Source organism: Salvelinus fontinalis, chromosome 35, assembly GCF_029448725.1.
Source record: "Salvelinus fontinalis isolate EN_2023a chromosome 35, ASM2944872v1, whole genome shotgun sequence".
Classification (NCBI taxonomy): Eukaryota; Metazoa; Chordata; class Actinopteri; order Salmoniformes; family Salmonidae; genus Salvelinus; species Salvelinus fontinalis.
This window is the reverse complement of record NC_074699.1, coordinates 9535338-9562562: the sequence shown is the minus strand read 5'-3', so window position 1 is coordinate 9562562 and position 27225 is coordinate 9535338. Positions and strand designations below refer to the sequence as shown.

Genomic DNA, 27225 nt, shown 5'->3' with positions numbered 1-27225 from the left:
TTATGATCGGCCCATTTTGAAAGAGCATAATGGAGTGGCGCACTGAGGCGGAGCTCAGTGTGTTCACACTGTCAATTGAGTTCGAGAACAAATCCAGTGAAGAATCGTATTAGGGGGACTTCACTTGACACTATACCCCAGCCATTTTGTAATTTTTTTAAGCTTGTAGTTTAGCTTCTTTCCCGACCACATTACACAAGTTAATCTTATCAATAGTGAACATTCATTGAAGCACAATTAAATGGACGGTATCAAGTAGGCTGCCTTAAAAAAAGTAAACATATTAAGCCTAGCACTGAACTAGACTTTCTCTGTTGAACATGCTTTTTAGTCCAGGACATGGTTTAGTATCCGGTAAACCAGCCCAAAATGTCAGTGTGTACTATAGTGGTAACAATTTAGTTGCATACTGTACATTAACAGTAACAAGTGAGAAGCCTTAAACCCAATACAATTGTTGATAGATAGGCTAAGGGCTTGAATCAATCCGTATCAGCCAAGTTCAGTGCTATAGTGCAATTGAATTTTAAAGGCAATGCTCAATCGGAAACTGCCTTTAAATGTCAAGCACGCTATAGCGCTGAACTTTGGCGATTCCAAATTTAATCGAGCCCTAAGGCTCAGTATTGTTTTAGGCCGGGTCTGTGTAATGTACAGACCAGGGGTTGGTGTCAAATCCATTCACGGGAGTTGGATGGGACTCTGCGGGAAACCATTTCAAACACTTAACCTGAGAACTGGAGTGTGCGTGTGTGTCTGCCTGTGTGTGAAAAAGTCTGCGAGCTTGTGTGCGGGACATGTCAAACACTTAACCCAGGACACCGACGTGTTGTCTGCCAGTTGTTGACAGATGTTAACCTTCCTCGCCTCTCCCAGGTATCTCTTCATCACTCACTATCCATCCATATCTCACCACTCCCACTCTTTCCCTCCAAACACCCCCAAAGAAGTCTCCTTCTCTCCACTCCCTTTCCCCCTCATTCTCCACCCCCCTTTATTTTTCTGTCACACGGATTGAAGCGCAACTTGTTTTTCCTCTGTGTTTGTCCTCTGCCTCGGCGCTGCGGCAATGATCCACAACAAACATGCATAATGAGCACCTGCACTCGGCGGGTCAATACAGTTTAACCAATCTTATCCATAGATAAACCGGCATTATGCAGTCGAGGGGTCTCGGATAGCGGGAGAGGGGGTTCGGATAGCGGTAACGGTAGCATTATCTATGTGTGCACCATGGCAGAGGGATAGATATTTGGATGGAGCAGTTGAAAGGCTTTGTAGTACTGCAAAACTTAATAGTGGAAGACACAGATTAAGCGTAACCCTGGACTAAAAAGCACTTTCAAAGGACATTGTCAATTGAGCATGCTTTTAAATCCAGGACTAGGCTTAATCTGTGTCTGGGAATCCGAGCCTACAAGTACAGGGCACTATGCTATTGCTAGGTGCCTTTCAGGGACTTAATGGCCGCTACGATTGATAGAGCTGCCTTAAACTAATGGATTAAATAAACTAAACAGACAATAGTTGACATGTAGAACCCAAAATAAGTCTATATTGTATTCCGAGAAATGTTATTTTCGGTTTGAGTTTAGAATCGTGGGGCTCCACAGGCTGGTTTCCTAGACAAGCTTAATGGAGAATTTCCATTGAAATAGCTTTTAAATCTTGGACTAGGCTTTGTTTGTGTCCTGAAAGCCGTTCCCACATATCCATATTGTGTTATTGGCCAAGAGGTTTGACTGATTGGACACATACCTTCAGTCTAAGTGTTTTGTGTGAGAATTTTCCCTTTAGGACCAATGGAAAAGTCTAAAAATGGGCGATAGGCATGAAGAGTTTAATTGAAGTGACTCCTGTCTCAAGACCTGCTGTGCAGCGCTCTGTAGCACTGAGGGCATTGGGAGCAGAGCAGCAGAATAAGGAGTTCCATATTTGATGGACTAATAAAGTACTATTAATATGTGAAGAACACTCCCTCAAGACACTAGTACCATTGAATCACGTTCACATCCGAACCCCAGTTTCCCGATTCCCCTGTTGAATCCAACCTTGCAGTCTTACGTTCTCTAGGGCTTATTGTCTCTTATGTATGCAGTACCCCTAAGAACATTTAAAAACATATTTGGTGAATGAACTGAGTTCCATTCATTCCTTACTTGAGTTCTTCAAATAATTCACAGGAAAGCGGGGGGGGGGGTCTGTGATGAAAATACACTTTCTGTTAAACTGCGATACTCGTTGCATCTCTCTACTCTGGCAATAAATGAAGGGAATAGAGGAAGATACTGCACGCTGGTGTGCCATAGCTCCTCCACAGGGAACTCTGGAAAAAGAAAAGCTGGTGAGGAGAAAGAGGGTGATGATTTTCCATGACTCATGTCAGAGAGAGAAAGACTGCTGCTCTGCTCTGGCGTTTATCTACTTCCAGTGTATTTCTCTTTCTCCTCACTCTTCCAATTCCTCCTTTTCTCTCTTTCTCTCTCTCTCTCTTCAACTTCCAATGTGTTTCTCTGCTCCTTTTTTTCTCTCGCTTTCTCTCCCACATCCAGCATGCCCGTCCATCCCCAGTTTCAACTGCACTCTGCTAACCGTGTTCTCTCTTTCACTCACTCACCTAAGCTTTATCATTTCACACAGGGGTGAAGTTTCCCCTATGTACAAATCTAGGATCAGCTTCCCACCCCCAACCTGAACATTAGTGGGTAAAATGCGGAACTGACCCAAGATCAGCGTCAACGCAATAACAACACCTATTTACATCTTTGACATCTGACACCAAGGTGCTGGATAACATTCAAATCAAATGTTAATTGTCACGTGCCGAATACAACAGGTGTAGACCTTACAGTGAAATTATTACTTACAAGCCCTTAACCAACAATAAGGTTAAGAAAAAAAGAGTTAAGAAAGCATTTACTAAAATTAACTGAAGTAAAATGTCAAAAATACCCCAAAATTATGGAGCAACAATAAAATAACAGTTGCGAGGCTACTGCGGGGTCACCGGTTAGTTGAGGTAATATGTAGGTAGAAGTAAAGTGACTATGCATGGATAATAAACAGAGAGTAGCGGCAGCATATATATGGGGGTGGGGACAATGCAAATAGTCCGGGTAGCCATTTGATTAGCTGTTCAGAAGTGTTATGGCTTGGGGGTAGAAGCTGTTAAGGAGCCTTTCGGACCTAGACTTGGCGATCCGGTACCGCTTGCCGTGCTGTAGCAAAGAGAACAGTCTATGACTAGGGTGGCTTGAGTCTTTGGCAATTTTTAGGGCCTTCCTCTGACACTGGTATAGCCTGGTATAGAGGTCCTGGATGGCAGGAAACTTGGCCCCAGTGATGTACTGGGCCATTAGCACTCTGTAGTGCCTAGCGGTCGGAGGCCGAGCAGTTGCCATACCAGGCGGTGATGTAACCAGTCAGGATGCTCGCGATGGTGCAGCTGTAGATTTTTTTTAAGATCTGAGGACCCATGCAAAATCTTGTCAGTCTCTTGAGGGGCAATAGGTGTGTTTGGACCATAATAGTTTGTTGGTGATGTGGACACCAAGGAACTTGAAGCTGTCAACCTGCTCCACTACAGCACGGTCGATGAGAATGGGGGCGTGCTCGGTCCTCCTTTTTCTTTAGTCCACAATCATCTTCTTTGTCTTGATAACGTTGAGGCAGAGGTTGCTATCCTGGCACCACACGGTCAGGTCTCTGACCTCCTCCCTATAGGCTGTCTCATTGTAGTCGGTGATCAGGCCTCCCACTATTGTGTCTTTGGCAAACTTATTGATGGTGTTGGAGTCATGCTTGGCCATGCAGTCATGAGTGAACAAGGAGGACAGGAGGAGACTGAGCACGCACCCCTGAGGGGCCACTGTGTTGAGCATCAGCTTGGCAGATGTGTTGTTACCTACCCTTACCACCTAGGGGTGGCCCGTCAGGAAGTTCAGGATCCAGTTGCAGATGGAGGTGTTTAGTCCCAGGGTCTTTAGCTTATTGATGATCTTTGAACGCTGAGCTGTAGTCAATGAATAGCATTCTCACATAGGTGTTTATTTTGTCCAGGTGGGAAAGGGCAGTGTGGTGTGCAATAGAGATTGCATCATCTGTGGATCTGTTGGGGCGGTATGCAAATTGGAGTGGTGCTAGGATTTCTGTGATAATGATGGTGATGTGAGCCATGACCAGCCTTTCAAAACACTTCATGGCTACAGACGTGAGTGCGACGGGTCTGTAGTCATTTAGGCAGGTTACCTTAGTGTTCTTGGGCACAAGGACTATGGTTGTCTGCTTGAAACATGTTGGTATTACATACTCGGTCAGGGACAGGTTGAAAATGTCAATGAAGACACTTGCCAGTTGGTCAGCGCATACTTTGAGTACACGTCCTGGTAATCCGTCTGTGAATGTTGACCTGTTTAAAGGTCTTACTCACATCGGCTATAAAGAGCATGATGCTCTCGTGCATGCTTAAGTGTTGCTTGCCTCGAAGCGAGCATAGAAGTTATTTAGCTCGTCTGGTAGGCTTGTGTCACTGGGCAGACGGCTGTGCTTCCCTTTCTAGTACGTACTAGTTTGCAAGCCCTGCCACATCTGACGAGCATCGGAGCCGGTGTAGTACGACTTAATCTTAGTCCTGTATTGACGCTTTGCCTGTTTGAAGGTTTAGCGGGATTTCTTATAACCGTCCGGGTTAGAGTCCCGCTCTTTGAAAGCGGCAGCTCTACCGTTTAGTTCAGTGGGGATGTTGCCTGTAATCCATGGCTTTTGGTTGGGTATGTAAGTACGGTCACTGTGAAAACGACGTCATCGATGCACTTATTGATGAAGCCAGTGACTGATGTGGTGTCCTCCTCAATGCTATCGGAAGAATCCTGGAATGTATTCCAGTCTGTGCTAGCAAAACAGTCCTGTAGATTAGCATCTGAGTCGTCTGACCACTTCCTTATGGAGCGAGTCACTGGTACTTCCTGCTTTAGTTTTTGCTTGTAAGCAGGAATCAGGAGGGTAGATTTATAGTCAGATTTGCCAAATGGAGTGAGGGGGAGAGCTTTTTACACGTCTCTGTGTGTGGAGTAAAGGTGGTATAGAGTTTTTTTCCTCTGGTTGCACATTTAACATGCTGGTAGAAATTTGGAAAATGGATTTAAGTTTCCCTGCATTAAATTCCGCGGCCACTAGGAGCGCCACCTCTGAATAAGCATTTTCTTGTTTGCTTATGGCCTTATACAGCTCATTTAGTGCCTTCTTAGTGCTAGCATCGTTTTGTGGTGAAAAATAGACAACTACAAAAAATATAGATAAACTCTCTAGGTGTATAGTGTCGTCTACAGCTAATCATTAGATACTCTACTTCAGGCGAGCAAAACTTCAAGACACACTTAATATTTGATTTCGTGCACCAGCTGTTATTTACAAATAGACACAGACCTCCACTCCTTGTCTTACCGGAGGCAGCTGTTCTATCTTGCACATGGACCGAAAACCCCGCCAGGTTGAGAGTTTCAAGTTCCTTGGTGTCCACATCACCAACAAACTAACATGGTCCTAGCACACCAAGACAGTCGTGAAAAGGGCGCGACAAAACCTATTCCCCCTCAGGAGACTGAAAAGATTTGACATGGGTCCTCAGATCCTCAAAAGGTTCTACAGGTGCACCATCGAGAGCATCTTGACTAGTTTCATCACCGCCTGGTATGGCAACTGCTCGGCCTCCCCCTGCAAGGCACTATAGAGGGTAGTGTGTACAGCCCAGTACCTCACTGGGGCTTCCTGCCATCAAGCTTCCTGCCATATATATCAGGCAATGTCAGAGGAAGGCCCTAAAAATGGTCAAAGACTCCAGCCACCCTAGTCATAGACTGTTCTCTCTACTACCGACTGTTCTCTCTGCTACATGGCAAGCGGTACCGGAGCACCAAGTCTAGGTCAAAGAGGCTTCTAAACAGCTTCTACCCCCAATTCATCAGACTCCTGAACATCTAATCAAATGCCCATCCAGACTATTTGCATTGCACCCTCCCCCCTCTTTTACGCCGCTACTCTGTTATTATCTACGCATAGTCACTTTATTAACTCTACCTACATGTACCTATTACCTCGACTAACCGGTGCCCCCGCTCATTGACTTTATACCGGTACCCCCGTATTTAATCTCGCTATTGTTTTTTTTACTGCTGCTCTTTAACTACTACTTTTAAACAGCATTGTTGGTTAGGGGCTTGTAAGTAAGCATTTCACTGTAAGGTCTACACCTGTTGTATTCGGCCATGTGACTAATACAATTTGATTATCCATGTCGTTCAGCTGTTAACCTCTCTGGGATATGTGGGACGGTAGCGTCCCACCTGGCCAACATCCAGTGAAAATGCAGAGCGTCAATTCAAATAAATTACTGTACAAATGTTGCTTTCATGAAATCACACATTCAATATACCAAATTAAAGCTACCCTTGTTGTGAATCCAGCCAACGTGTCAGATTTCAAAAATGCTTTACGGCGAAAGCAAACAATGCTATTATCTGAGGATAGCACCCCAGCTAACAATCACAGACCATCATATTTCAACCCTCCCGGCGCGACACAAAACGCAGAAATAAAGATATAATTCATGCCTTACCTTTGACGAGCTTCTTCTGTTGGCACTCCAATATGTCCCATAAACATCACAAATGGTTCTTTTGTTCGATTAATTCTGTCGATATATATCCAAAATGTCCATTTATTTGGTGCGTTTGATCCAGAAAAACACCGGTTCCAACTTGCACAACGTGGCTACAAAATAGCTCAAAAGTTACCTGTAAGCTTTGTCAAAACATGTCAAACTACTTTTGTAATACAACTTTAGGTATTTTTTTTACGTAAATAAGCGATAATATTGAAGACGGGATGATCTGTGTTCAATACCGGAGGAAAACAATGTGTAGCGTGCTTTCTGGTCAATCGCCTCTAACAAACAGTACACTTCACTGGAGCCTCATTCTGAACATGGCTACTTCTTCATTTCTCAAAGGAAAAACCTCAACCAATTTCTAAAGACTAAAGACACATCCAGTGGAAGTGATAGGAACTGCAGGAAGGTCCCTTAGAAATCTGGATTCCCAATGAAAACTCATTGAAAAGAGAGTGACCTCAAAAAAAAAAAAATCTGATTGGTTTGTCCTCTGGGTTTTGCCTGACAAATAAGTTCTGTTATAGTCACAGACATGATTCAAACAGTTTTAGAAACTATATGCATATATATGCTAATATTAGCATCTGGGACTGAGTAGGAGGCAGTTTACTATGGGCACGCTTTTCATCGAAACGTGAAAATGCTGCCCCCTATCCTAGAGAAGTTAATGTCTCGTTGGAAGGATAGTCTTGATCAGAGCTCATCCATTTTGTTATCCAATGATTGCACGTTGGCTAATTGGACTGACGGTAGAGGGGTATTACCCACTCGCCGTCGGATTCTTACTAGGCACCCCGAACTACGTCTCCGTCTCTTCTTTATGTAAATGACGGGGATATGGGCCTTGTCGGGTGTCTGAAGTAAATCCTTTGCGTCTGACTCGTTAAATTAAAAATCTTTGTCCAATACGAGGTGAGTAATCGCTGTCCTGATATCCAGAAGCTCTTTTCGGTCATAAGAGACAGTGGCAGATTCAGATAACGTGAAAAAACAGACAATAGCACAATTGGTTAGGAGCACGTAAAACGGCAGCCATCTCCTCCAGAGCCATCTCTACAGTCTAGGGTCAAATTGATGGCTGTAACCCAAATGGCCCTCCTGTTGACCAGGAGTGCATTATAATTGTATTTAGTCAACCAGGTCAAGGTTACACCATCGTACCATGGTAGACAGATCGACTCGTCTTGATCATTGGTTCATCAGGTATAAAGAGCACAGCCACACGCACGCACTCAGTCACTAGCCTTCGACAGTACACACACATACACCAACCATTGAGTCAGTAATTATTGACAACAGGGCCCCACACCTAATTCCTCACCTTCCCCTCCTTGTCCGATCAATGAGAAACAGCTGTCTCCATATGCGCAGACAAACAAACCTGAATAAGCAACGAGGAGTGTTTAAAAGCGCCCAGCTAATCCTATAATCCCAAATGTGTGTTGTAAATTACACATCCCAAATGGCACCCTATGCCCTGTTTAGTGCACTATTGACCAGGGCCCAAATGGTATTCCATAGGGCTCTGGTCAAAAGTCATGCACTAAATAGGGAATAGGTTGCCATTTGGGACGCTACAGCCTACACATCCCCTGTTCCTCAGTCTAGTGCTATGCTATTATATCCCAGCTCACACTGTTATCAGGAATGACCTCTCTGATAGTAGGAGGATGAAGTTAATTGTCCTGTAGAGGTGGATATGAACGTGTTTAATGAGGCTTTAATTGGTATTAATTTGTTTAATTGACATTGATCTTTGTGATAGTGTTGAGCAAAGATCAACGTATGGAGGTGGCGGGTTTTTATAGGCTCTTGATTGTCTTTTTTTACTCAAAAGAGCTTGGTTTTTAGCATGAAAAGCAGTTAGCTGCTTTTTCACAAGGGGAAAATAATGAAAGCAGTAAACAAGCTGAACAAAGTGCAGAATGGATATGACAGTGAAGTATGCCAATTTAAATATAACCTCTGTGTCTACACTCTTAGAATAAAAGGTTCCAAAAGGGTTCTCCGGGTGTCCCCATAGCAGAACCCTTTTTGGTTCCAGGTAGAGCCTTCTATGGAAAGGGTTCTACATAGAGCCCAAACGGGTTCTTATACCTGGAACCAAAAAGGGTTCTCCTATGAGGACATCCAAAGAACCCTTTTAGGTTCAAGATTTTTTTTAAATGTATTTAGAAGGTAGTATCTCCATTTCTATATTTGTCTGGAGAAAGGCCCCTAGGCCTTACACTTTTGCCCCCCGTCTCCCAGATGTCAATACCTTCAAAGCGCTTCTCGTTTCAGATATTTTATTGTGAAGCATATAATACATACAATTAAACAGTGATGGGATCTTGTTTTATACATAAGAAAATAAACATAGGATGAATAAACAAATAAGTACATCAAAAATGGTATGCAGAGAAAAGGAAAAATCCTATGACAGACAACCAAAAGAACAAAAGTATTCCTACCCAACAACACCGTAATGAGGCACCCCTGGCAAGCTCCCCCTCCCTCTCAGGCACTCCACATCTCCCCCGCAGCTGCCTCCACCCAGCCCCCACATTCCTCCCACCCAACTCCAATTGCTCATGGATAAATAAGTGCACGTGGTTCTATTTTATTCCGCTAATATATCCTAAAGGTAGTGGAAGAAGGGTTGCCAATTTGGGAGAAGCACTACAGAAAGGTTAAAGATCAACGTTTTTGGCTGGCTATAGTATATATATTCACTCTATACTATAGTATACTATACTCTGAGCCTAACTGACCAACTTAATCCTTCTCCCTTGCCCCCTGCAGGTGCGGTGGACCAAGACGGCGGGAAGTGCCTCTGACAAGTTCCAGGAGACGTCCATCTACAACGAGACGCTGCGCATCGAGGGCATCCAGCGGGTGCAAGGCGGCCGCTACTACTGCAAGGCCGACAACGGGGTGGGGGTGGCTGCCATCAAGTCCATCCGGGTAGACGTGCAGTGTAAGTCGGCAGGGAACGCCGCGATCGATCCCTCCACTGCCCCCCCCCCCCCAAACCATTCCCAGAATGAGTCATTCTCAGAATTGATGTCTGTAATTTGGAAGGAAATTGGCAGGAAAATGGTGGCAAATTTCTAAATTGGAATGAGCTCTCTGGGAGTACCCGTTAGAGATATTTAGATGGTGAAATGGGTGGAGGTTTTGATATTGAAGTTGTTAGCTTTGGGTGGGAAAACTTCATAAGGGACTAGGGCACGTGTCAAACTCATTTCACGGAGGGCTGAGTGTCTTCGGGTTATTGCTCCTCCCTTGTACTTGATTGATAAATTAAAGTTACTACTTAGTATGGAACTCCCCTCACCTAGTTGTCTAGGACTTAATATATATAGAGAGAGATTTTTTTTTAAACAGGAGACACTAGGCCCTCCATTGAATGAGTTTGACACCACTGTACTAGGGTGTTTGTAGAGTAAAAGGGAGATATCCTTTGACTGTTTTAGCCATGGGAGACAAGAAAGGAAGAAGATAAAAATATGGATATTCCCGGAGAGGCTAGCAGTGGCGGGATCTAAAGGAGAGGATGGGAGAGTTAGTCCAGGTGGTACGTGGCCACCCTGTGAACGGGGCCTCGTGCTGCTGCCTGTTGCCGCCGACCCACTGTCCCCCTGAGTCAGGGGCCAGGTCAGGGCCCTCAGCCAGTCTTGCTATAGTGCCCCCTACTGCATTGCACAGATGTGATATCTCTAAATCCCTTCAACATTATACAGTGCTCCATCCAGACCTGCCATTCATCCCAATTACAGCACAGGATCAGGATAGGCACACATTCTTTTTTAACCTTTGACATTGTACATCTTGTTTTCCCTACTATTGCCTTGTCCATCATCCTTCAACAAAAAGCATCACAAAAATCCTATACCGCTATTGCCAGCTAGGTCTGTCTTTTAATCTTCTGGTCCTCGGAGGGCAGTAATTGCGGGGCGAGTGAACAGAGAGAGCTGTGGTGCTGACAGGGGAGGCAGAGGGTAACCAGTAGTGACGTGTGACGCTTGTTCAATTTTCTCTCCCCGCCGCACCTCAGTGTGCTCGCCGGGTGACTTTGGAAGTGAGGGAGAGAAAGAGAGCCAGTAATTAGAGTGAGCGAGAGGGCCGGCAGGCAGCGGAGAGCCTCCACCTCTCCTCCTCTTCTGCCACCCTTATCCCCCTTTTTTTCTACACCTTGGTCTTATGGTGTGCAGAGAGGGTGGGGGAGAGGAAAGGGGATCCAGGCATTGTGGGAGTGAGAGGGGGGGGTGGAGTTAAGGGAGAAATGGTAGATATAGAAAGGCACGGAGTAAAGAAGTGAGAGAGAGAGAAAGAGAGGGACACAGAGAGAAAGAGAAAGCACAGAGAAAAAAAGAGAGGAGACAGACCAAGACAGAAGAAAGTCAAGGTGAACCAGGGGGTATGTCTGGTTTCAGGTCTCCTTTGGGAACAGTAGACAGCTGGATATCATGGGCCATAATATCATGTCCCCACAGTCAGTGAAGGAGAGAGATAGAGAGCGAAAGGAGGGTAGAGGGTTCGGAGACAGGAGGGAGAAAAGAGGGTGAGAGAATCACATAGAAAGAGAGAGAGAGAGACAGCGAGGAGAGCTTGGTCCTCAATGCTAAAAACTGTTTCCACTTACTCCGCCTTAGAAAATCCACACGCTCTCTTTTCTCAGCTCTGGCCAATTTAGTCTCTTTCTGTTTACAATGATCTTTTTGAAGTTATGAGCCAGATACTTTTTCTCACTGCTGGCTGACATCATTTCACGTGCTACCTACAGGAGTTTAAAGAGATACTTGGATTTTGGTAATTGAGCCCAACCCTGCATAGTAGCCATGTCTTACACCCTCTCTCTCTTTCTATGACTGCATGCACATGTGTGAGTTTGTGCGTGTGCGTGTAAGGTTGCATGTTTGTTTGTGTGACAGGTCAGCGCGAGGTTAAAGGGATACTTCAGGATTTTGGCAATGCCCGAAACAACCAAGCATACACGTGCGTTCACACACACTCACACACTGACATATGCTCACACAGTCACAGAAAGAGAGAGCGAGGGTGTGAGACATGGCTAGCATGCAGGGTTGGAATTGACTCCCATTCAACTCACAAGTTTGAAATTCGCATTGAATTGGCCACACCCCACAGGATGTAGAATTTGAGTTTGAGTGACAGGAAGTATAATTTAAGTCAGTGCAATTCAAAGAAATTATACTCAGTCATAGAACATGAAAGAGAATATTTCACTTTTCTCTGGAAACAATGTTCATATACTCCTTTAACCTCAGTGCTTAGAATAGTCAATCATTTTCCCACCAACCATTTAATTTGTTTGGCTTCTTTTTGAAGGCCTCAAGATCAACATGATCCTAAACTAATGCATTCTGTGAAATGGAGTATTTTTTCCCGATATTTAACTAACTGTAAGTGATTAAGGAAATATAATATTTGCATACAGGTTTTGTTTGTCCTGAAAATATATTTTTAAATAGGAACACAAGTCTATCTTTAATGTTTGCAGATCGCGATCGACTGGTTGGTGACCACTGGATGAGGAAGGGAAGAACAGCAGGAGAGATAAATACTCATTTAGAGGAAGTATAAACACAAAATTGGAGGGAGTAAGCTACACTTGACTCGCTCTGAGGGAGGAGAGTCCATTGAGAGTGATATAATACAAAAACACTACTAGCGGTTAAATCAAAATGACCTATACAAATATCAAACTATTCATCATGAATTTGTTTCTTATACTCTATGCCCCAGCCGGTGTAGTTAAATCCACCTAGAAGCAAATATATTCCACTGTGTTTTAGGACAAATTCACTTTGTTAATGTACACAAATGTACTCCAAAATGTCAAGTAGACAGTCGTCCATGTTTACAAACCCCATCATTGTTCACAAAGTCCCAATTAACCTTCATTGACAGACACCTCATTATCATTAACCGCTCACCTCTGACTTTCCATGCAATGTCAGTTGATGGCTGGCTGAACCTTGACCTTTGGCACTCTGACCAGCGAGACAATGGGCCGGTGGGCGGGCGGGAGTTTAACTTGTTGCCTCTACTGTTGGATGGACTTGGTTCAGGGACCCATGCTAAAACACCCTATAGCGCTTCCTACCTTAGCATAGCCCTCTCCAAAGACCCACCGGAGGATCTGCACAGGTAAGGGGGTCTTGGAGACAGGGTATCCCGGGATAGGATTGGGAAAGGGGGGAGGTGGTCATGCTGTGTGGGTGGTGGTTCTATGGGGAACGCTATGGCTTGTGGGATGGTGTATGCTGATGAATACTGGCCTTCTAGCATTGGTGAATATAGTCCTATTATGGTACTGTACTAAGGTCTATAAGCATGAAATGAGGATAAACAACTTGTCATGTCAACACTGTGACCTGGAATGAATCCGAAAGAATCCTGTAGCCCTCACACCACTCACACCTAGTGAGCATCGGAGGATCATCATAGTTTGTCCTCTATATGTAGGCACTCACTCGGCGAGTGTTATTACATGTAACCTGAGAAAAGCTCTTCGCTAGCATGTTAGCTCTCATGTGTGCTGTTGCCTGGGTTGAGCACCAACTCCGGTTTGTCCCTGGTCGCTAGTGGTTGGCGTCACTCATCCTCCGCACGCACACACGCATGCACACAAACACGCGATAGCAAGAGGCACCGGCCGTGGCACAGAATGGGAATGAGGAACCCAATCACATTGTGATCCTCTTAGAACTGTGTGTGGGTGGGTACACCTAGGCTGGCGAACACACACACACACACCCACACACACCCACACACACACACACACACACACACACACACACAAGGAATTCCATGCTCTCTCACACACAGTCCAGTGGCCACTCCTATATTGCTGCCCACTCTCCTCAGTGTGTGTGTGTGCCACCTCCCCCCATGCTTGCAAGTATGTGTGTGTTTGAGGGAGAGAGGGAAAGTAGAGGAGGAGGTAGAGAACATAAGCTCTGACCTTTCGGTCTGAGCCAGGCTTCGGGTCTCTGAATCATGAACCAACCAGTAAAAAAAAGAAATCGCTGTCAAAACTTCTCATCTGTCTGTCCTCTCTCTCCCCCTTTTTCTGTCAGGCTGTCTCTTTCCCCTTTCTCTCTTTACCCCGTCTTTCTCTCCCTACTCTATCTCTACTCTCTTCTCTCTTTCTGTCTCATTTTCTCCTCTGTATCTCTTTCTTTCTCTACAGATTGTTCGCTGGAAATGTTTGGATACATGATAGCCAATTAGAGCATAGTATGGGAGCTAGGGGGGCTTAAGGGGAGGGAGATGAGAGAGGGATTGGCAGGTACATATAAGAGTGTAAGAAAAACGGATGAGTTGAGATATGGGAAGTATATACCCGCACTTTGTGCGACCTGCCCGATTTCAGATAGAAATGGGAGATACAGTAGAGATCTCTCATTCTCATTGAAAGCAAGTCTGATAAGAGATCAATCCTTTCTGTGATATTTCTATGTGTCCCTCTTTTGTTTCTGCTTCTTTTTTACTTTCGGTTTTATACTGTACTTCAGTTTAAAATACAAAATGTTTGGTTATTGAAAAATATATTTCATATACAGCGGTTTAGATGGTACAATGATTCTATTGGGTCATTTTAGATTTTTAGAAATGAGGAAATGGCAGAGCATATTGCACCTTTAAGAGACCCCAATGGGAGAGGTAGAATGTCAACAAAGAGAGAGACAGGATAAATAAAAGTCCCAGTCAGACATCATGACAACATGTAACTTAGACATTATGAAACACATTCATAAAAATGTGTGGGAAACAATTTATTTTACACAGTGATTCAGTCACAACACAACCTCACTAACTGAAAGCAATCCGTTCTTGGCAAGACAGCACAAACAGATCTGGAACCAGGCTAGCTATATCCCTGATTTCCTCTGAAGTGCCTTTGAGTTGAAAAGTGACTCGCAAACTACGCGTCCAGTCTTCTGTGAAAGCGGCAAATGTTCAGTGACTCTTGCCCTGAGGTGTGTTACGAATCCGACAGCTTCCCTCTGTTTTGTAACGACACTGTTCTTTTATGCCAATCTCAAACTCAGCCTAACGCAGAGGATGTGCTGCAAGGTTCAAATGTGAGTGGAGGAGGGTTGAGAAGGTGACAGGCTGCTTGCATGTCTCGTTGGGTATGTATGGGTGTATGAGCTGAATGTTATTTGATTATGCTGACATTCTGGAATTTTTGTCAGCATTGATTGCATCATTACATTGTCCCGCCATGTGAACTCAGCCCTGTGTGTGTGACACTGTCACCTCAAAATGTGTGTACCATTTTCTGTGTGTGTGTGTACCAATTTCCGCCTGTGTGTGTGTAGCCAAGCAACTCACCGTCGATGCCTCCCATGAGTTCCCGAACGACGGCCACTGCGCCAAGGCCAAAGCCTCCAATAAATAAACACACACAAACACACTGAGGCAAGGTCGGGTCTAGCGTATGAGGGAGCCATGAATCCATGAGAGCTTTGTTGCACTTACCTCCCACTCTGAGGCTTCTGCCATTGTCAGATAGAATAGCGGTGCACTGTACCGTAGCTTCGCACAGCCAGCTTAGCTGTGTTTTTGTACACACTGAAGAATAGGAACAGGGACGGCTCTTGCCATTTGGGGGCCCCAAGCGAGACTTGGCTGGGGAGGGGGGTCACCCACAAGGCAAAACATTTTAGTAGCCCCCCTCGACGTGTTTGATCATGTTTTCTGTAATTATACACATTTTGTCATGGGGTGGAGGATTTTTCTGTACAATTTTATAACACATTTCCTGCAATTCTAACCATTTTGCCATGGGTTGGAGAGAAATGAGTCCATGTTAAAGCTATTTGATAGTGTCTTCAGAAAGTATTCATACCCATTAACTTATTGCACATTTTGATGTGTTACAGCCTGAATTCAAAATGCATTCAATCAACTTTTTTCTCACCCATGACAGATTGTAAACATGTTTTTAGAAATTGTTGTACATTTATTGAAAATTAAATACAGACATCTCATTTACATAAGTATTCACACCTCTGAGTCAACACCTTTGGCAGCAATTACAGCTGTGAGTCTTTCTGGGTTAGTCTCTAAGAGCTTTGCACACCTGGATTGTATAATATTTGCACAATTTAAAAAAAAAGTTAGTTGTTGATCATTGCTAGACAGCTATTTTCAAGTCTTGCCATAGATTTTCAAGACAATTTAAGTCAACTGTAACTAGACCACTCAGGAACATTCAATGTCGTCTTGGTAAGCAAATATAGTGTAGTGTATACTTCGCCTTGTGTTTAAGGTTATACTCCTGCTTAACTTCCCTGCGCTACGGATCCCTTTAGCGGGATCATTTTCCTAAACAACCACTGAATTGCAGCGCGCAAAATATTACGAAAAAATATTTATAATCATGCAATCACAAGTGAAATATACCAAAACACAGCTTAGCTTGTTGTTAATCCACCTATCGTGTCAGATTTTTTAAAAAATATGCTTTTCAGCGAAAGCAATCCAAGCTTTTGTGAGTGTATCAATCAATGCTAGAACAGCTAGCCCCAAATTAGCATGGTCACGAAAGTCAGAAAAGCAATAAAATTAATCGCTTACCTTTGATAATCTTCGGATGTTTGCACTCACGAGACTCCCAGTTACACAAATGTTCTTTTTGTTCAATAAATATTACTTTTCTAACAAAAAAACGCCATTTGGGTTGCGCGTTATGTTGAGAAAACTACAGCCTCGTTCCGTTCGACGAAAATTCCAAAAAGTTTCCGTAATGTTCGTAGAAACATGTCAAATGTTTTTTATAATCAATCCTTTGGTTGTTTTTAACAAACATAATCGATAATATTTCAACCGGACCGTAACCTATTCAATAAAAGAGAGAAAGAAAATGGAGAGCTACCCCTCTCGCACGCAGGAACTAATCAAAGGACACCTGACTACTTTTGAAAAATCTCGCTCATCAAAATAAGAGCCTGAAACTATGTCTAAAGCCTGGTCACAGCCTGAGAAAACCATTGGAAACGGAATCTGGTTGATACCCCTTTAAATGGAAGAAAGACGGGCAAGGAAACAGAGATAACAAATAATAATAATCACTTCCGGGTTAGATTTCCTCAGGTTTTTGCCTGCAGAATCAGTTTTGTTATACTCACAGACAATATTTTGATAGTTTTGGAAACTTGAGTGTTTTCTATCCTAATCTGTAAATTATATGCATATTCTACGATCTGGACCTGAGAAATAGTACGTTTACCTTGGGAACGTTATTTTGTTTTTTTAAATCTGACCCCTAGCGTCAAGAGGTTAAAGGTGAATTTGTTTCCCAGCATCTGCTGAATCAGGTTTTCCTCTAGGATTATGTCTGTGCTTAGCTCTATTCCTTTTCTTTTTAGAAGAAAAAACCTCCTGATTCCTTGCCGATGACAAGCATACCAATGCTACTCAGTGATGTGCTGGATTTGCCCCATACATAACACTTTTTATTCAGGACATAGTCAATTTCTCTGCCACATTTTTTGCAGTTTTATTTTACTGCCTTATTGCAAAAAAAAATTGTATTCTCTACAGGCTTACTTCTTTTCATTATGTTTGTTAGGTTAGTATTGTGGAGTAACTACAATGTTGTTGATCAGTTCTCATATCCCAGCCATTAAACACTGTAACTGTTTTAAATTCACCACTGGCCTCATGGTGAAATCCCTGAGTGGTTTCCTTCCTCTCTGGCAACTGAGTTAGGAAGGACTCCTATATCTTTGTAGTGACTGGGTGAATTGAAACACAATCCAAAGTAATTAATACCTTCACCATGCTCAAAGAGATATTCAATGTCTGCTTTTTGTATTTTTACCCATCTATCAATAGGTTCCCTTCTTTGCGAGGCATTAGAAAACCTCCCTGGTCTGTGGTGTTGAATCTGCGTTTGAAGTTCACTGCTCATGTAACAGTCCTGACCTATTTATGTTAGTTTTTATGTGTTTATGGTCAGGGCATGTGTTTTGGGTGGGCAGTCTATGTTACCTGTTTCTATGTTGGTTTCGGTTTGCCTGGTATGGCTCTTGATTAGAGGCAGGTGGTTTGCATTTTCCTCTAATCAAGAGTCATATTTAGGTAGGGCATTATCACTGTGTGTTGGTGGGTGATTGTCTCCTGTGATGTCTTCGTTATGTTCGTTGTATTCACTTTTGGAGCTGTTTGGCTGTTTGTATGTTTCGATGTCCGTTCCTGTTCGTGAGTTTACGTTTGTCCATGTAAGTTTATGTTCAGGTTGCGTGTACGTCGTTTTGTTATTTTTGTAAATTTTGAAAGTGTTTTGTTTTGTTTAGTCTACGTCGTATTTGTAATAAAAATGGCTTATTTCCCTGACTCCGCATTTTGGTCCGAAGATCCTTCTCTCCTCACCTCATCTGAGGATGAGGAGAGCGACAGCTCTTACAGAATCACCCACCAAAATACAGAGACCAAGCGGTATGGGAATGCTCGACGGAGCAATAAGGATTTCTGGACTTGGGAGGAGATATTGGACGGTAGAGGACCTTGGGCTCAACCAGGGGAATATCGCCGTCCTAAGGAGGAGAAGAGGGCAGCCACAGCCCAGGAGCGCTGGTATGAGGAGGCAGCGCGACGACGCGGTTGGGAGCCCGTGAGTAAGACCCAAAAATTTCTTGGGGGGGGGCACACGAGGAGTGTGGTAAAGCCGGGTAGGATACCCGAGCCAACTCCCCGTGCTTACCGTGGAGGTAGAAGGCGTCGTACTGGTAAGACACCGTGTTATGCGGTAAAGCGCACGGTGTCCCCAGTACGCGTGCTTAGCCCAGTGCGGGCTATTCCACCTTGCCGCACTGGGAGGGCTAGGTTGGGCATCGAGCCGGGTGCCATGAAGCCGGCCCAACGTAGCTGGTCTCCAGTACGTCTCCTCGGGCCGGTGTACATGGCACCAGCCTTACAGGTGGTGTCCCCGGTTCGCCTGCATAGCCCAGTGCGGGCTATTCCACCTCGCCGCACTGGCAGGGCTACGGGGTTCATTCAACCTGGTAGGGTTGGGGAGGCTCGGTGCTCAAGAGCACGTGTCCTCCTTCACGGTCCGGTATATCCGGTGCCACCTCCATGTACCAGTCCTCCGGTGGCAGCCCCCCGTGCCAGGCTGTCTCTCCGGGTTCTCTCTCCTGCTGTTTCCTCCTCTCCAGCGCAGCCGGTGCCTAGACCACGCACCAGGCTGTCTCTCCTTCTCCTCCCTACAGAGCTATCTGTCTCCCCAGCGCCATCTGAGCCATCCGTCTCCCCAGCGCCATCTGAGCCATCCGTCTCTCCAGCGCCATCTGAGCCATCCGTCTCCCCAGCGCCGTCTGAGCCATCCGTCTGCCATGAGCCTGCAAAGCCGCCCGTCTGCCATGAGCCTGCAAAGCCGCCCGTCTGCCATGAGCCTACAGAGCCATCCGCCAGACAGGAGCCGCTAGAGCCGTCAGCCAGACAGGAGCCGCTAGAGCCGTCAGCCAGACAGGATCTGCCAGAGCCGCCAACCAGACAGGATCTGCCAGAGCCGCCAACCAGACAGGATCTGCCAGAGCCGCCAACCAGACAGGATCTGCCAGAGCCGCCAGCGAGCCATGAGCAGCCAGAGCCGTCAGAGAGCCATGAGCAGCCAGAGCCGTCAGAGAGCCATGAGCAGCCAGAGCCGTCAGAGAGCCATGAGCAGCCAGAGCCGTCAGAGAGCCATGAGCAGCCAGAGCCGTCAGTGAGCCATGAGCAGCCAGAGCCGTCAGAGAGCCATGAGCAGCCAGAGCCGTCAGAGCGCCATGAGCGTCGAGAGCCGTCAGCCTGCCATGAGCGTCGAGAGCCGTCAGCCTGCCATGAGCGTCGAGAGCCGTCAGCCTGCCATGAGCGTCGAGAGCCGTCAGCCTGCCATGAGCGTCGAGAGCCGTCAGCCTGCCATGAGCGTCAAGAGCCGTCAGCCTGCCATGAGCGTAGAGAGCCGTCAGTCTGCCATGAGCGTCGAGAGCCGTCAGCCAGCATGGACCTGCCAGAGCCGTCCAAACAGGACCTGCCAGAGTCCTTCAGCCGGGATCTGCCCCTTGTCCCGGTGTTGCCCCTTGTCCCGGTGCTGCCCCTTGTCCCGGTGCTGCCCCTTGTCCCGGTGCTGCCCCTTGTCCCGGTGCTGCCCCTTGTCCCGGTGCTGCCCCTTGTCCCGGTGCTGCCCCTTGTCCCGGTGCTGCCCCTTATTCCAGTGATGGTCCTTATCCTGGTGCTGCCCCTTGTTCTGGTGCTGCCCCTTGTCCCGGTGCTACCCCTTGTCCCGGTGCTGCCCCTTGTCCTGGTGCTAGCTGTTTATTTAGGGGAAGGTAGTGTTAGGGTGGGCATTAGAAGGGGTAGAAAGAAGAGGGGAGTGACTATGGTGGTACGGGGACAGCGTCCTGAACCGGAACCACCACCGTGGTCAACTGCCCACCCGGACCCCCCCCTGGACTTTGTGCTGGTGCGCCCGGCGTTCGCACCTTGGGGGGGGGGTACTGTAACAGTCCTGACCTATTTATGTTAGTTTTTATGTGTTTATGGTCAGGGCATGTGTTTTGGGTGGGCAGTCTATGTTACCTGTTTCTATGTTGGTTTCGGTTTGCCTGGTATGGCTCTTGATTAGAGACAGGTGGTTTGCATTTTCCTCTAATCAAGAGTCATATTTAGGTAGGGCATTATCACTGTGTGTTGGTGGGTGATTGTCTCCTGTGATGTCTTCGTTATGTTCGTTGTATTCACTTTTGGAGCTGTTTGGCTGTTTGTATGTTTCGATGTCCGTTCCTGTTCGTGAGTTTACGTTTGTCCATGTAAGTTTATGTTCAGGTTGCGTGTACGTCGTTTTGTTATTTTTGTAAATTTTGAAAGTGTTTTGTTTTGTTTAGTCTACGTCGTATTTGTAATAAAAATGGCTTATTTCCCTGACTCCGCATTTTGGTCCGAAGATCCTTCTCTCCTCACCTCATCTGAGGATGAGGAGAGCGACAGCTCTTACAGCTCAACTGAGGGACCTTACAGATATTTGTATGTGTGGGGTACAGAGATGAGGTAGTCATTCAAAATCATATTGTTAAACACTATTATTGAAAACAGTCATGCAACTTATTATGCAAATGTTTACTCCTGAACTTATTTAGGCTTGCCATAAAAAAAGGGTTTAATACTCAAGACATTTCAGCTTTTCATTTTTTATTAATTTGCAAAAATGTCTAAAAACATAATTCTACTTTGACTGGCCTACACAAAACTATGGGGTATTGACTGGCCAGTGACACAAAATCTCAATTTAGTATACATTTAAAATGCAGGCTGGTAACACAACAAAATGTGGAAAAAGTCAAGGGGTGTGAATACTTTGATGGCACTGTACTGTATATGATTGAGAATGACTAACAAAAGCAATGTCACGTGCCTGGTTGGTATTCGGCCATGATTTCTAAAAGTTTAGATAGCTGGCTAGACTAATTGCAAATCTTGAAATTGTTAGCTGACATGGCTAACTGAGTGACTGTCAGTGAAAAAGAGAAAAGAGAAAAACTGCTGATGAACAATTTAGAAATTGCACCTGGTGTATTCTGCTATTCTTACTCTCCACAGGAAGTTGAGACCCTGACTGAGTTCCTTTTTGTGGGGGGTTTGGAGCCCCCTTGCTTCTGGGGGCCCTAAGCGACCGCTTGTGTCACTTGTGCCTGGAATCTGAATGGGACTTGTAGCACCGCTCAGATAGGGTTTTATTGTAGCTCTGAAAAGACAGCTGTATGTGAGAGGAAGGCTGTAGCATATATGTATTGTATGAGTGTGTAGTGTTGTGTGTTGAACTCTGTATGTTTACCACCCAGGTCACCTTGAAAAAAGTCAGTATTCGACATCCATCCATGTCTGAGGATGTTGGGAGATGACTTGGAAACCGGCCACTAGGGGCTACAGTGAGCGCTGTTACCTACAAGTAGGTTTCAGTTTTGCTAGGGCGTTGTGGATGGGGATAGAGAATGGGCATAAGTATCTGCTTCTGGTCCCGAAGGTTGCACATTTGAATCCAGCGATAGGAGTTTGAGATTTTTTTTCAGCCTATCCCAACCTTATCCCTCTCCTTAAGTTTAGGCATTAACTCTGAAATCATTTATTTTGAATGGTTAACCACTTAACACTTTGAAAAAAACTTTGACATTTAAGAAATATGAATGAACATCTAATTCTGACGTGCCACTGTGAGAGCTAGTTGATGTGTACAGCAGTCGGTCTGTGTGTAAGATTGCGCTGTTTTGTCAACGGAAAGGAGAAACAGCATACAGACACAATGCAGTCATTTTCCATTCGCTCTTCTATTCCCAGTATGCATAACCTTCCCCTCCTTATTGCTCTTCGTTCACTCTGTCCTCTCAGAGCCCCCCCCCCCCCCACACACACTGTGCAGCCATTGAGCATCGTGTTTGGTAACTGTTTGGGCAAATCAAGCGACATATCTACCACTAATTGGCACCCGACAGGAGCTGGCGAGCATTTTTGCATGCCACCTCTGGTGCCAATCTCGCCCCATAACATAACAGCCCCGTCACACGCACCAAGAGTCACACGCACACACAAAACAAACTGCCAAGGCTGTCCGCTGCTGCTTCCTGCCTAGCGACCGAACGTACCTCTCACCCAGGCGGCCCCGATAAAAGGGAAATACTTCCTTAGCTATGGAATTTTCATAGCCGCCTAATAAACAACCCCCAGCCTTGTTAACTTCTCTGCGCTACGAATCCCTTTCCTAAACAACCGCTAGAATTGCAGGGCGCCAAATGCAAAAATATTACAAAAAATATTTATAATCATGCAATCACAAGTGAAATATAACAAAACACAGCTTAGCTTGTTGTTAATCCACCTATCATGTCAGATTTTGAAAATATATTTTACAGCGAAAGAAATCAAAGCTTTTGTGAGTGTACCTTTCAATGCTACAATAGCTAGCCCCAAATTAGCATGGTCACGAAAGTCAGAAAAGCAATAAAATGAATCGCTTACCTTAGATAATCTTCGGATGTTTGCACTCACGGGACTCCCAGTTACACAATATATGTTATTTTTGTTCGATAAATATAACTTTTATAACAAAAAAATGCCATTTGGGTTGCGCGTCATGCTGAGAAAACTACAGCCTCGTTCCGGTCCTGAAAGGAAGAAGAGAAACGTATCAGAGAAACGTATCAGATTTCCAAAAGTATCAGATTAAAAAATATTTATAAAAATATTTATAATCATGCAATCACAAGTGAAATATACCAAAACACAGCTTAGCTTGTTGTTAATCCACCTATCATGTCAGATCTTGAAAATATACTTTACAGCAAAAGAAATCCAAGCTTTTGTGAGTGTAGCTTTCAATGCTACAACAGCTAGCCTTATATTAGCTTGGTCAGAAAAGCAATAAAATGAATCGCTTACCTTAGATAATCTTCGGATGTTTGCACTCACGAGACTCCCAGTTACACAACAAATGTTATTTTTGTTCGATAAATATTACCTTTATCACCAAAAAAAACGCCATTTGGGTTGCGCGTTATGTTCAGAAAATCAAAGCTCTGTTCCGTTCGACAAATTCCAAAAAGTATCCGTAATGGTCGTAGAAACATGTCAAATGTTTTTTATAATCAATCCTCAGGTTGTTTTTAACAAACATAATCGGTAATATTTCATCCGGACCATAACCTATTCATTAAGAGACAAAAGGGAAATGGGGTGCCCCTCTCTCGCGCGCAGGAAATATTCAGAGGACACCTGACTACTTTTGAAACTCGCTCATTTTTTAAAATAAAAGCCTGAAACTGTGTCTAAAGCCTGGTCACAGCCCGAGGAAGCCATTGGAAAAGGAATCTGGTTGAAACCCATTTAAATGGCGGTTAGACGGGCCAGGGAACACAGATTTTAAAAAATATATATATATCACTTTTCTTTTCTCAGGTTTTCGCTTGCAGAATAAGTATTGTTATACTCACAGACAATATTTTGACCGTTTTGGAAACTTTGGAGTGTTTTCTATCCTAATCTGTAAATTAAATGCATATTCTACGATCTGGGCCAGAGAAAATGTCCGTTTACGTTGGGCACGTTATTTAAAAAAAAAAAAAAATCTGCCCCCTAGCGCTAAGAAGTTAACCTTTTATGGCTGCAGCCCGGTGTCGGTACACTTATGACAACAGCCAGCTCAAGTGCAGGGCGCGAAATTCAAAATATATATTTTTTAATATTTAACTTTCACACATTAAAACTTCTTATGGCTGCAAGGGGCAGTATTGAGTAGCCAGTTAAATCGTGCCCATTTCAAACGGCCTTGTACTCAATTCTTGCTCGTACAATATGCATATTATTATTACTATTGGATAGAAAACACTCTCTAGTTTCTAAAACCGTTTGAATTATTTCTCTGAGTGAAACAGAACTCCTTCTGCAGCAAATTTCCTGACCAGGAAGTGGAATGTCAGAAATCGATGCTCTGTTCAACTTCATGCCTATACATGGGCAATGAACGTAAGAGTCTACGTACACTTCATACACCTTCCTCTTGGTGTCAAGAAGGCTGTGAGAGAAGAAATGAGGTGATTATCTCGATCTGGGATGGAATGACGTGTACCCCATTTCCGGTACTCTGAAGAACGCAATTTGGACAGTGGGGTTGCCTTTTGTTTTGCTGACATTATAGGCGACTATTATTTCCGGCTTTGATTTTATTTGATACATGTCACCATATCATCGTAAAGTATGTTTTTTCAATATAGTTTCATCAGATTATTGAAATTTTTTCGGGAGTTTTGCCGTGTTCCGTTCTCTTCTGTTTGTTTACATGGAGAGATCCGTGCAACCCGGCTAGCGCGCTTGCTAAATGGAGAGAGAAAGTTGCCATTCTGAATGCAAACAACGACTCATCTGGACAAAGGACACCTTGTTCAACATTCTGATGAAAGATCAGCAAAAGTAAGACCCAATTTATGATGTTATTTCATATATCTGTCGTAGTCGCCGGCGCCCAAGTGTTTCTGGCTATTGTGCTAAGCTAATATAATGCTACATTTTGTTTTCGCTGTAAAACACTTAATAAATCGGAAATATTGTCTGGCATCACAAGATGCCTGTCTTTCATTTGCTGTACACTATGTATTTTTCAGAAATGTTTTATGATGAGTAATTAGATATTTTACGTTGGTGTCTGTAAATATTATGGCTGCTTTCGGTGCAATTTCTGAATGTAGCTGCAATATAAACTATGATCTATACCTGAATATACGCACATTTTTTGAAAAAAACATGCTATACAATAAATATGTTATCAGAGTGTCATCTGATGAGGTTGTTTCTTGGTTAGTGGCTATGTATATCTTTATTTGGCCGAATTTGTGATAGCTATTGATGGAGTCAAAAACTGATGGAGTAATAAAAGTGGAGTCTTTTGCTAACGTGGTTAGCTAATAGATTTACATATTTTGTCTTCCCTGTAAAACATTTTAAAAAATCGGACATGTTGGCTGGATTCACGAGATGTGTACCTTTCATATGCTGTATTGGACTTGTTAATGTGTGAAAGTTAAATATTAAAAAAAAATATCTTTTGAATTTTGCGCCCTGCACTTGAAGTGGCTGTTGTCATAAATGTACCGACGTCGGGCTTGCACGCCAAACAGGTTAACAAGTCCAATACAGCTACTGAAAGATACACATCTTGTGAATCCAGCCAACATGTCCCATTTTTAAAATGTTTTACAGCGAAAACACCACGTATATTTATGTTAGCTCACCACCACATACAAAAAAGGACAGACATTTTTCACAGCACAGGTAGCATGCACAAAACCAACCTAACTAACCAAGAACCAACCAAACTAACCAAGAAACAACTTCATCAGATGACAGTCTTATAACATGTTATACAATAAATCTGTTTTTTTTCAAAAAAATGTGTATATTTGAGGTATAAATCATTTTTACATTGCAGCTACCATCACAGCTACCATCAAAAATAGCACCGAAGCAGCCAGAGTAATTATAGACACCAACGTGAAATACCTTAATACTCATCATAAAACATTTCTGAAGAATACATGGTGTACAGCAAATTAAAGACCAACATCTTGTGAATCGAGCCAATATTCCCGATTTTTTTAAGTGTTTTACAGCGAAAACACAATATAGCATTATATTAGCTTACTACAATAGCCTACCACAAAACTGCATTCATTCATCAAGGCATGTTAGCGATAGCAATAGGCACGTTAGCGATAGCGAATAAACCAGCAAAATATATTAATTTTGACTAACCTTTATAAACCTTCATCAGATGACAGTCCTATAACATCAGGTTATAAATAAACTTATGTTTTGTTCGAAAATGTGCATATTTAGAGCTGAAATCAGTGGTTATACATTGTGCTAACGTATCATCTTTTTCCCAGAATGTGCGGATATTTTTATGACAATCACCTATTCTGACCAAATAACTATTCATAAACGTTACAAAAAAATACATGTTGTATAGGAAATGATAGATACACTAGTTCTTAATGCAATCGCCGTGTTAGAATTCTAAAAATAATTTCATTACGACATCCAGCTTAGTTATAGCGAGAGAGTGCCCAAAATCTGGGCGCAAACTACTAGTTCACATGTTCAACAGATATGAAATAGCATCATAAAATGGGTCCTACTTTTGATGATCTTCCATCAGAATGTTGTACAAGGGGTCCTTTGTCCAGAACAATCGTTGTTTGGTTTTAGAATGTCCTCTTTTCCAGTCAATTAGCACGGAAATCTAGCAAAGTGGCGCGAAGCTCTCCTTCGTGAACAAACGCAGACAAAGCAACACGCCTAATGTCCCGAAAAAAAATCAATAATCTAATAAAACTATATTGAGAAAACATACTTTACGATGATATTGTCACATTTATCAAATAAAATCAAAGCCGGAGATATTAGTCGTCTATAACGACAGCTTTACAGAAGGCAAATTCAGGTCCCTTCTCGCGCTTTCCAGAAAACAGGAAATTGGGGTCACGTCATGCCAAGAGCTTTTATTCAACCTCAGATCATGTTATACACTCCATTTCTTCTCTCACTGCCTGTTGACATCTAGTGGAAGGCGTATGAAGTGCATGTATACCAATATATATCAAGCACATTTATAGGCAGGCCCTAGAACAGAGCATCGATTTCAGATTTTCCCCTTCCTGTCAGGAAGTTTGCTGCAAAATGAGTTCTGTTTTACTCACAGATATAATTCAAACGGTTTTAGAAACTAGAGAGTTTTTTCTATCCAATAGTAATAATAATATGCATATTGTACGAGCAAGAATTGAGTACGAGGCCGTTTGAAATGGGCACCTTTATCCAAGTTACTCAATACTGCCCTGCAGCCATAAGAAGTTAACCTCTACCGAGTACCTAACCCGGATCCGGGAGCACCCCCCACCCCCCCCACACTGATTAGCATCGCTAGCATAGCGTCACAATTAAATAGTAGCATCTAAATATCATTAAATCACAAGTCCAAGACACCCAATGAAAGACACAGATCTTGTGAATAA

At 43.8% G+C, this 27225-nt stretch overlaps 1 protein-coding gene across 3 annotated transcripts in view; it reads left to right on the top strand.

Annotated features, from left to right (window-relative positions):
* Nucleotides 1-27225, top strand: part of LOC129834311 (MAM domain-containing glycosylphosphatidylinositol anchor protein 1) — a 427292-nt gene that overhangs the window by 130309 nt on the left and 269758 nt on the right. For all 3 annotated transcript variants that reach the window (XM_055899179.1, XM_055899178.1, XM_055899180.1), the window contains exon 4: nt 9452-9626. In XM_055899179.1, coding sequence (XP_055755154.1) covers nt 9452-9626 — 175 coding nt within the window. The remainder of the gene's footprint in view (nt 1-9451; nt 9627-27225) is intronic.